Consider the following 12,131-nt stretch of genomic DNA (forward strand, 5'->3'; position numbering starts at 1 on the left):
GTGAAGCAGAGGGAAGTGTTCTTCGAAGCTGAATGTGGATTTAGATTCTCCAGTGTTGAGCAGACTGCAACTAGAGCACTGGATCACTGTGTCACCTGACTAGGGTTGTCTGTGAAGGAGATGCGAGAACCAAAGAGTCACCATTTATATGGGACTGACTCTTGTGGTTTTTGGGGTGGGGGGAACTCAATTAGGGGCAAGAGTTACTCAGAGAACAGTCCCTTTGGAATGGTAATTTATTGTCCCTCTCAACCCTATTCTCCTGCCTTCTCCCTGGAACCTTTGACACCCTGACTATTCTGGAAACTATCGACCTCTGCTTTACACGGCGGATACGATAGGGTCTATTAAAAGACTTTAATAGGTACTTGGAGCTTAGAAACATAGAGGGCTATGGGTAACCTTAGTAATTTCTGAGGTAGGGACATGTTCAGCACAACTTTGTGGGCCGAAGGGCCTGTATTGTGCTGTCGGTTTTCTATGTTTCTAAATATGTGAAGAGCAAGAGGATGAGCTGTGTGAGAATCCAGTGCAATAGTGGAAATATGTGCATGGTGTTGAAGGAGGTAGCGGAGTTACTTAATAAATACTTTGCTTCAGTATTCACCAGGGACAGTCACCAGGGACAAAGACCTTGGCAATTGTGGGGATGAATTACAGTGGACTGAAACATTTGAACATATAGACATTAAGAAAGAGAATGTGCAGGAGCTTTTGAAAAGCATAAGTTAGATAAGTCACTGGGACTGAACGAGATATACCCCAGGCTACTGTGGGAAGCAAGGGAGGAGATTGCTGAGCCTATGGCAATGATCTTTGCATCATCAATCTGAGCGGGAGAAGTACCTGAGCGTTGGAGGGTTGCAAATGTTGTTTTCTTGTTCAAGAAAGGGAGTAGGGATAACCCAGGAAATTATAGACCAGTGAGTCTTACTTCAGTGGTGGGCAGGTTGTTGGAGAAGATACTGAGAGGCAGGATTTATGGGCATTTGGAAAAACATAATCTGATTAGGTTAGTCAGCATGGCATTGTCAAGGGCAGGTCATGCCTTATGAGCCTGAGTGAATTCTTTGAGGATGTAACAAAACACTTTGAAGATAGAGCAGTGGATGTAGTGTATATGGATTTTAGTAAGGCATTTGATAAGGTTCCCCATGCAGAAAGTAAGGAGACATGGGTTCCACGGAGACTTGCTTTGTGGATCCAGAATTGGCTCGCCCACAGAAGGCAAAGGATGGTTGTAGATGGTTGGTATTCTGCATGGAGGTCGGTGACCAGTGGCGTACCACAGCATCTGTTCTAAGATCCCTCCTCTTTATGATTTTTATAAATGACCCGGATGAAGAAGTAGAAGGATAGGTTAGTAAGTTTGTTGATGACTCAAAGATTGGGGGTGTTGTGGATAATGTGGAGGGTTGTCAGAGGTTACAGCGGGACATCAATAGGATGCAGAACTGGGTTGAGATGTGGCAGATAGAGTTCAACCTAGATAAGTGTGAACAGGTTCATTTTGATAGGTAAAATTTGAAGACAGAATATAGTACTAATGGCAGTGTGGAGGAACAGAGAAAACTTGGGGTCCATGTCCATGCGATACTCAAAGCTGCTGCGCAGGTTAACTGTTGTTAAGGAGTATGGTGTGTTGGCATTCATCACCTGTGGGATTGAGTTCAAGAGCTGTGAGGTAATGTAAGACCTTGCTCAGACCCCACTTGGAGTATTGTGGTCAGTTCTGGTCACTTCACTACAGGAAGGATGTGGATATTATAGAATGAGTGCAGAAAAGGTTTACAAGGATGGTGCCTCAATTGGAGAGTGTGCCTTATGAGAATAGGTTGAGTAAACTTGGCCTTCTCTCCTTAGAATAACAGAGGATGAGGGGTGACCTGATAGAGGTGTATAAGATGATGAGAGGCATTGATTATATGGATAGCCAGAGGCTTTTTCTCAGGGCTAAAACGGCTAACATGAGGGTACATGGTTTTAAGGTGCTTGGGAGTAGATACAAAAGGGATCTCAGGAGTAAGTTTTTCACAGAGAGAGTGGTGGGTGTGTGGAATGCAGTGCCAGTGATAATGGTGGAGGTGGATACCATAAGGTCGTTTAAGAGACTCTTAGATAGGTACATGGAGCTTAGAAAAATAGAGGGCTATGCAGTAGGGTAATTCTAAGCAGTTTCTAGAGTAGGTTACATGGTTGGCACAACATTGTGGGCCAAAGGGCCCATAATGAGCTGTAGATATCTATATTCTATGTTCTATTATGAGTTACAATATTCATACTGGTATGCCTTATCATAATTTACATCTTCTTTAGTTGTTTAAAGGTGATCATTAACAGAACAGTTCAAACGTGCATAAGTGCGCTTAGTAATCTGCCTAACCATGAAATAATCTTCTGAATACTTTGAAGAATTTATACCCTTTGAACTTTGTAACCTAAGTAGTCTTTTGATTGTTTTATAGTAATGTAGATACCACAAGTTTTTCTGCTAATGAATTTTTAGATGTAATGATTCTAAACATGTGATTCAGAATCAAAGGAGGAGAATGATGGATCTTACTGTTTAATTGTCATATTCTTTGCAGTTTAATAATGGTCTGCTTCTATCTATGCAAAACAGTTTAATATGCCTCTAGTGGTTATACAACGTATAATTCTGGAAGCTCTGAATTGAGTGAATCTGTTTTTCTCATTGGTTAACTGTTTACTGCAGTATTGACTTACCTTCTGATTGGATTATTATTTATAGATTTGAATGGAATTTTCATTATCTCTATGGGTATAAAATAGTGGTTTTATACTAGGCGTAATATTTTTATTCGTGTTCTTGAATTGTAGCTTTCCCTGTCACTGTCTGTTCAGTTTCCTCTGTTCTATCAACTCTTAATAAACAATAATGAAGCAACAAGTTTTGTGCCTCATTCCTGACTTCTAAAAGAAACTTAGATTTAAACACCAATATCCAACACCGTGCTTCTGGCACCATTCCACAAAGTTTAAATCTCAAAGTAAATGGATGTACCATTTATTATTTTGAGATTCATTTTCTTGCAGGCATTCTTAGTAAATACAAAGAAACACAATAGAATCGATGAAGAGCTGCAAACAGTAAAGATGAGCAAACAACCAATGTGAAAAAGACAACAAATTGTGCAAATACAAAATAAATAAGTAAATAATATTGAGAACATGAGTTGTAGAGTACCTGAAAGTGAACTCATTGGTTGTGGAATCAATTCAGCGTTAGGGTAAGTGAAGTTGTCCATTCGGGTTCAGGAGCCTGATGGTTGAGGGGTAATGACTCCTTTCTGAGGGCAGCAGCAAGAAGGGTGCATGGCCTGGATGTTGAAGGTCCTCGATGGTGGATGCTGCTTTCCTGTGATAGTGCTCCTTGCAGAAGTGCTCAGTGGTGGGGAGGGCTTTACTATTGATGGCTGTATCCACTACTTTTTGTAGGATTTCTATTTAACTAGTTAACCCTAACCCATATGCCTTCGGAATGTGAGATGAAACTGGAGCACGTGGAAGGAACCTATGCGGTCATGGGAAGAATGTGCTGATAGTGGTAGGAATTGAATTCGAATCACTGGCACTGTAAAGTATCGCACTAACCACTATGCTACCATGTGGCTGATAGTTCTCATGACAATGTACCATTTCCTCAGTATTGCACTGATGTGTTAGCTCTAATTTTGTTATAATTGGAACCATTAGAACCTAACCATTTTATTTGGCCAGAAAACTACTTGACCTGAATGTCATAGAAATAGAGAAAGGTAAGTTGATTTAATTGTTTAACCTTGAATCGTTTGAGACTTGGATATAAATCAAGTTTGTAAGCTGTATATGTGTATCCTGTTTTTGATAAGAGGACTGTATTCATGTTACATGAAGTTAATGTGAATTAGTTTCATTTGAAGGACAGAGTCTTCGAAATTTTTCATATAGAGTGGATTGTGTAAATTCAGTGCTGACTGTGAGCTGGTAGATCATTTTGGACACAAATGGAATCTAAGACTATGGTTATATGGCAGGTTCCTGTTGAATAGCAATGTAGACTCTGGGCTATGTACCCTATTCTTATGCATATTTATGGCCAGTGATGCTACAAAAAGGTAGAGGTATGGTGAAGGATTTGTTTATTATTAATTTGTCATCAATGTTTTCAGCTGTTTTTGGGTTGGAGACTTTTCTGCCTGTTTAATCTGCAATTATTTGCATGGCTGAGTGAGTCCTTCAGTTATTCTTTTGCTCTGAAATGATTTAATATGATACTGAAATGATGCTCTCCATGTGTTTATGCTATTTTAATTTTGTTGCAGCAAGGAAGTTGACTTGTTTACTTCCCCATTATAATGAATGAATTGAGGAACCATATGATATTGGTCCCTGCAAAATGAGTGATGGCCATTTAACACACTTACTGCTTATTGCAGGAATTTCCTTATTAACCTGTATAGCTTCTCAGTTTAATTACTTTTTCTTTCCCTGAGAGGTTCACTTAAGATTTTATTTTTCCTTGTTAATAGGAAATCAATCTTGTTGGATCTGAACTGGGTATTATTCCCACAGTTATCCGTGGGGAGGAACTAAATCACAAGGGATTTGGAGGTAATATCCAGAGTAGAGCGATAAGTATTTCTAAAATATTAAAATTATGATATTAATAGTAGAATGTAAAATTGTACAGCCAGATATGGTTAAAGGCAGGATTGAGCTTCTAGTACCCTAGTTACTTTTACTAATAAAACAGAAGAAGCTGCAATTTGCAGAAAACATAATCATAATGAGCAGAAAGTCATCATGATTTCCTGCCAGCTGCTGTCTGGAGAAATTGTTCTGAACTGAAAGCAAAGGAGTGTGAAACCATCCCTTCAAGGAATGAGTGAAACTATCTTGAGTAGATTGAGGAACTGGGCAGACAACTGGCAATTATTTGACATGAACAACACACTGAATTTGCAGAAGTAAAGCACTAAGATTTTAAGAAGAATTTAAATGGAAGGGGATTTGAACTACTGGCACTAAGTAGGTTAGCAACATGGTTAATATATTGTAGTTTATTCCACGCTTAAGTTCTACATGGAAGGACATAAATCGTGGAATTATATCTACTATTAAATGTATAGTGAGAAGTTGAAAAGGGTTGATTGTATTTCTACCTGATGTGCATTCGAAAAGTCAAAAAGTGAAGATGTTGGGAATTGAAATAAAAAAAACAATAAATGCTCTTATGGATATTTTTACTTGAAGGGGATAACTCATTACATTTAAATTGATGCTATGAATTAGATAGCTGAGTAATGAATAATGAGTAAGGAATAGTTTGTATGTGACAAGGAAAAATAAATGCACTTTGATATCTTCAGGATTTGGAAGTGTGTAGTTTACTAGGTTAGATTATTTTGATGTAGCCATAAACCCTAAGGGAAATTTTCTGAGTTAGGAAAAGGAGACATGAACAATTACTTTAGATTCAGCTGGTTCATAATTAGTGAAATATACTGGCAAAGGAGATGGCTTCTATTGGCAAATACAAGCATTGCTGCAATTTATTTTGGCAAACTATAAAGACGCTTATAAATGTAAATTTGTATAATTTTTTTAACAATTTGGTCCTAGCAAATGTTTAAAAAAAATTCAAGTCAGGAGTTTCCTGTTTTGCACACTTCCTGCGTTCAGCTTCCCACATGAAATAAATGCTCAGTAGCTTGTACCAGTGAACTTTCCTTACAGATTAGTGTTATTGTCAAAAAAACATTCTTTGCAGGACTTTCACTGACCTTTCTAAGTTTGGGATTAGGCTATTTTGCAAATGTCCAGATTTCAACTTTCAGCCTTGATTTTGATTTCATTGAATGTTGTTGCAATATTTAAAATGCAGATCTGGACTGCAAAGTTTATTGGACCATATTTCTGCCTTTTTAACATATATATTAGAGATTCATTTTCTTTCATTAGGCATTTACTCCATTTGTATTTAATTGGGTGTTCAGGCATTTATGGAGTTGGAAAAGCTGCAGTGAACCCTCCTGCACTTGCAATACTTAGTCATACGCCAGAGGATGCTACGCAAACTATAGCCTGGGTCGGCAAGGGTATCGTTTATGATACTGGTGGTCTCAGCATCAAATCAAAGGTGATGTGATGTTACTTTTCACTTATGTTTGTATTGTACCTAATTTACAGTGAACAAATATGATGTAATTGCTAAATGCATATCTCATTTTAAATTTATAAAAGTAAATATGAGTAAGATTAAGGTCTGATGTATCTTGATTCTCTTTAAACATCATATGTATGGCATCAGTTAGTCTCATGAGACCATGGATTTGCGCCTGGCAAGGCTTCTCCAGGGTGCAGGCCTGGGCAAGGTTGTATGGGAGACCGGCTATAGCCCAAGCAGCACGTCTCCCCTCTTCTCGCCACCGATTTTGTCCAAGGGAAGGGCAAGGGCCAATACAGCTTAGCACCAGTGTTGTCGCAGGGGTCGCCAGAACGAGTTTGAAGACAATATTGGACTGCCTTAGGGACTCCAGCTCCAGATTTGTTCTCAGAGCAAACACATGAAGTCATGGGGGGCAAAGTACAAACTCCTTACAGACAGCAGCGGGTTAAGCAGGTGATTTTGAACTGGTACAAAAACCATGGATTGAGAAGACCATTCGACCATAAGAAATAGGAGCAGAATTGGGCCCTTTGGCCCATTGAATCTGCTCTGCCAATTCATCATGGCTGAACCAATTTCCTCTCAGCTGCAATCTCCTGCCTTCCCCCCCTCCCCCATCTCTTCATACCCTGACCAATCAAGAATCTTACCAACCTCTGCCTTAAATATACGTGAAGACTTGGCCTCTACAAAAAACTTCTTGTGTCGTTGATTTGGAGGAGGTAAATATCTATGGATATGTTTCTTGCATACCCTATATATTTACAAGGAATTTCTGTGACGGCTTTTTCTGCGTATCTTAAAATATATTTCAAAATATCACAGTTAGCCCATAATCATCGCATTTGGATGAACTACTTTAGTGTAGTGAACTGTGAATTTTCAGGCACTGCTTCTGCAGATACCTTTCAGTACAAATTTTGTATTTGGTCAATAAACAGGAAATAGTAAAAATCCTCAATTACTTGGGCGGCATCTGTAAAAACAAATGTTCAAAATCTGAAGGAGGACTTTGGACTGAAATGTTCACTATTTCTATTTTCATGGACTGGCTAACCCAATTAGAATTTATTTAGTCTTACATTTACTAATAACTCTTCAAAAATAAGAAACTTTTAATTATTAACAACTGATGAGTAAACTGGTTTGTATGAAGGAGTGAATACTTGAGGTAATCAATTGTCATAACTTAACCATTTGACATATTGACATTCCAGGTTCGAATATTGCCTTGACACTCTGAAATGGTTTCTTGATCCAGAATGAATCTTTTATTAGTTTTGATGCACTTGATCTCCCTTTATTAAGACTGCACTCCAAAACAATATCAATATTGTTGTGTTAAAATCTCTTAATGGAGTAGTAGTGGAAACAATTTAAAACCCATCAGGTTTACCTTTAAAGAAGCTTGTCTTCTGTTGTGGCCAGATGATAATATGCTGCACTATTACAATTATGACTCTAACCAGATTCCAGTATCTGCAGTCTCTTGTGGCCCCATTAACATTTTGGCTGCTTTTATAGTGTACTTTGTAACAAACTAAAAACACAAAATGCGGGCAGAACTCAGCAGGCCAGACAGCATCAATGGGAGGAGGTAGTGACGATGTTTCGGGCCAAAATCCTTCATCAGGAGTGAAGTAACATGGGATGGTTGGGGGGGTGGGGGGTGGAAATAAGAAGTGGGGGAGGGATAAAGTAGAGAACTAGGAAGTGATAGGCTGGAAGGAAATGGGCTAGGGGGAAGGAGGAGAATTATGGGAAATAAAAGAGAAAGAAAAGTAGGGCTGGGGGGAGATTATATTGAGGGGGGGGAAAGAGAGAGAGAGAACCAGACTAAAATAATAGATAGGGATGGGGGTAAGGGGGGGCAGGGGTATCAATGGAGGTCTGTGAGTTGAATGTTCATGCCGGCAGGTAGGAGGCTACCTAGGTGGGAGATAAGGTATTGCTCCATCGACCTGCGTGTGGCCTCATCTTGACGGTAGAGGAGGCCATGGACAGACATGTTGGAGTGGGAGTGGTCTGTGGAATTGAAGTGTGTGGCCACAGGGAGATCCCGCCACTGCTGGAGGACTGAGCGCTGGTGTTCGGTGAAATGGTCTCCCAGTCTGCGGTGGGTCTCCCCAGTGTATAAATGGCCACATCGGGAGCACCAGATACAGTATATCACCCCAGTTGACCCGCAGGTGAAGTGGTGCCTCACCTGAAAGGACTGTCTGGGGCCTAGGATGGTGGTGAGGGAAGAAGTGTGGGGCAGGTGTAGCACTTCTTCCGTTTGCAGGGATGAGTGCCCGGAGGGAGGTCGGTGGGGAGGGATGGGGGAGATGAATGGTCAAGGGAGTCGCGTAGGGGATCCCTGCGGAAAGCTGAGAGTGGGAGGGAGGGGAAGATGTGGCTGGTGGTGGGATCATGTAGGAGGTGGCGGGTTACGGAGGATTATGCGTTGGATCTGTAGGCTGGTAAGGTGATGGGTGAGGACCAGGGGGACTGGGTGATGGGTGAGGACCAGGGGGACTCTATCCCTGGTGGGCTGGCGGGGGTTGGGGTGAGGGCAGAGGTGCGTGAAATACGGGAGACGCGATGGAGGGCGCAGAGTTGATAGTGGACGAAGGGAAGCCCCTTTCTTTAAAAAAGGAAGACACCTCCTTTGTCCTAGAATGAAAGGCCTCATCCTGAGAGCAGATGTGGCGGAATTGAGAGAAAGGGATAGCATTTTTGTAGGTGACAGGGTAGGAGGAGGAATAGTCTAGGTAGCTTTGGGAGTTAGTAGGTTTGTAGTAGACGTTGGTGGATAGGCTGTCTCTAGAGATAGAAACAGAAAGATCTAGAAGGGGAGGGAGGTGTCGGAAATAGACCAGGTGAATTTGAGGGCGGGGTGACAGTTGGAGGCGAAGTTAATGAAGTCGACGAGCTCAGCATTTTTGCAGGAAGCAGCGCTGATGCAGTCGTCGATATAACGTAAGAACTATTTGTAATAATAGTTTGTAACTAACTATTGAGTTCTGATGTTTTTAAAATGATTGAGAATTCCATTTGCCTTATTCTGTAGTCACAGATGACAGGGATGAAGAGAGGTTGTGGAGGAGCTGCTGCTGTCCTTGGAGCCTTCCGAGCAGCAGTGAAACAGGTAGGCAGATGTAACATTTTCCATTTCTGGCAGTAGGTCACCAGAGCAAACTTTTCTGGAAAGCAGATTTTTATCATTTTTGATTTATAGAAGTTGTGCCAGTTTCTTTCTTTGTATTTCTTTTCCGATGCTGCTTATTGCTGGACATAGCTAAACTGGGCCCATACTTTTAAAAGGAGTGCTTTTAGAATGCTGGATACAGGGTTATTAGCTTCCAAAGTTGTTTTGGTTCTTGGATTGTTAAGGGCACGGACATTGAATTTTCTAAATTCAGGTAATCCTCACCTCTAGTGTGTTTTTTACTCCCCCTTATCCCCTCTTTCTGATTCTCCTCCAGACCCCTGTATTAGTTTCCTTCATACCTCCTCTTATCTAGTTCTTATCAGGTTACAACGCTGGTAACCTTTGATCCTCTTGCAGCTGTCTCCACCTTCACTCTTCCCAATTCCCATTGATTCCATTTGCCTCTTATATTTTTCTCTCTGTCATCATATTGCCTTTGATTCCCAATTCAATCCATCCTGTTCCCTTGCCTAACTCCATTGGCACATTATTCTTAACCCACATGTCTCCAATATCGTCACTCTCCTTTAGAATGACTACATCCCCTCTCTACTCATAGCTGTGATGCAGGGTTTCAACTTGAAACATTGACTTTCCTTCGCCTAACTCCCCCTCCCTCCACCATCCTCAACATATTCTCCACAAGGCCATAAGACATAGGAGCAGAATTAGGCTGTTTGGCCCATTGAGTTTGTTCCACTATTTTAACATGGCTAATCCATCTTCTTTTCAACCCCACTCTCCTACTTTTTCCCCATAACCTTTCACGCCTAATCAAGAACCTATTGACCTCTGTCTTAAATACACCGAATGCTCTCCACAGTTGCCTGTGGCAATGAATAAACATTCTAAATGCTCGTCCCTCTATTCTGAGGCTGTTCCCTCTGGACCTCGAGTCACCCACCATAGAAAACATCCTCTCCACATCTACTCTCGAAATGAATGCTAACATTGCATTTGCCTTCCTCACCACTGACTCAACTTGCAAATTACCATTTGGGGAATCCTGCACAAGGACTCCCAAGTCCCTTTGCACCTCAGATTTTTGAATTTTCTCCCCATTTAGAAAACAATTTGCGCTTTTATTCTTTCTACCGAAGCGCATGATCGTACGCCTCGCAACACTGTATTCCATCTGTCACTTTGCCTATTTTCTCAATCTGTCAACGTCCTTCTGCAGACTCCCTGCTTCCTCGACACTACTTGCCCCATCACCTACCTTCATATTATATGCAAACATGGCTACAAAGCCGTCAATTCCATTATCGAAAGCACTGACATACAATATAAAAAGAAGCAGTCCCAACACCCACCCTTATGGAACACCACTAGTCACTGAATGCCAATCAGAAGGGGCTCCCTTTATTCCCATTCTGCCTCCTGCTGATCAGTCAATCCTCTATCCATGCTAGTATCTTTCCTGTTATACCATAGGCTTTTATCTTGCTGAGCAGCTTCATGTGTGGCATTTTGTTATGGACCTTCTGAAAATCCATGTGCATGTGTTAACTTTTGTCTATTTTGTCATGTAGTCAAAGTACCTTGAAACTACATACTCAACAGTCGACTCCAACATCTTCTCAACCACTGAGGTCAGGTTAACTGGCCTACAATTTCCTTTCTTCTGCCCCCCTCCCTTATTGAAAAGTGGCATAACATTTGCAATTTTCCAGTCCTCTGGAACCTGCCAGAATCTAGTGATTCTTGAAAGATCATTACTAATGCCTCCACAATCTTGTCAGCTACCTCTTTCAGAACCCTGGGGTGTGATCAATCTGATCCAGGTGACTTATTTACCTTCAGCCCTTTCAGCTTCCCTATAACCTTTTCCTTAATAATAGCAACTGCAGTCTCCTCTGCCCCTCCCTTGAACTTCCAGCATACTGCTGGTGTCATCCACTGTGAAGACTGAGGCAAGATAATTATTAAGTTTGTCCGCCATTTCCTTGTCCCCAATTACAACATCTCCAATGTTATTTTGCAACAGCCTTATGTCTATTCTCACCTCTCTTTTATTCTTGATTTATCTGAAAACCGTTTTGGTATCCTCTTGATATTATTGGCTAGTTTATCATCACATTTCATCTTTTCCCCTATTATGCCCTTTTTAGTTGCCTTTTGTTAGTTTTTGAAAGCTTCTGAATCCTCTAACTTCCCACTATTTGCTCTATTTATGGCACCCCTTTTGCTTTTATGTTGGCATTGACTTCCCTTGTCAGCCACCATTGCATCATTCTGCTTTTAGAATACTACTTGGGAATGTATCCTGCATTTTCAGAATTGCTCCCAGGTTTTCAAAGTTTGCAGAGAGATTTAGGCCAGTTAGAAGAGTGGGCTAAATGATGGCAGGTGGAGTTTAATGCTGAGAAGTGTGAGGTGCTACATTTTGGTAGGAATAATCCAAATAGGACATACGTGGTAAATGGTAGGGCATTGAAGAATGCAGTAGAACAGAGTGGTCTAGGAATAATGGTGCATAGTTCCCTGAAGGTGGAATCTCATGTGGATAGGGTGATGAAGAAAGCTTTTGGTATGTTGGCCTTTATAAATCAGAGCATTGAGTATAGGAGTTGGGATGTAATGTTAAAATTGTACAAGGCATTGGTAAGGCCGAATTTGGAGTATTGTGTACAGTTCTGGTCACTGAATTATAGGAAAGATGTCAACAATATAGAGAGAGTACAGAGAAGATTTATTAGAATGTTACCTGGGTTTCAGCACCTGAGTTACAGGGAAAGATTGAACAGGTTAGGTCTTTATTCTTTG

General features: G+C 40.9%; 1 protein-coding gene across 1 annotated transcript in view; it reads left to right on the top strand.

Annotated features, from left to right (window-relative positions):
* The window catches only part of LOC132397565 (probable aminopeptidase NPEPL1), a 50,372-nt gene that overhangs the window by 23,094 nt on the left and 15,147 nt on the right, over window positions 1–12,131 (top strand). Inside the window, exons 5-7 of the mRNA XM_059976386.1 lie at window positions 4,533–4,614; window positions 6,000–6,142; window positions 9,225–9,302. Coding sequence (XP_059832369.1) covers window positions 4,533–4,614; window positions 6,000–6,142; window positions 9,225–9,302 — 303 coding nt within the window. The remainder of the gene's footprint in view (window positions 1–4,532; window positions 4,615–5,999; window positions 6,143–9,224; window positions 9,303–12,131) is intronic.

The sequence above is a fragment of the Hypanus sabinus genome, chromosome 1 (genome assembly GCF_030144855.1).
Source record: "Hypanus sabinus isolate sHypSab1 chromosome 1, sHypSab1.hap1, whole genome shotgun sequence".
NCBI lineage: Eukaryota > Metazoa > Chordata > Chondrichthyes > Myliobatiformes > Dasyatidae > Hypanus > Hypanus sabinus.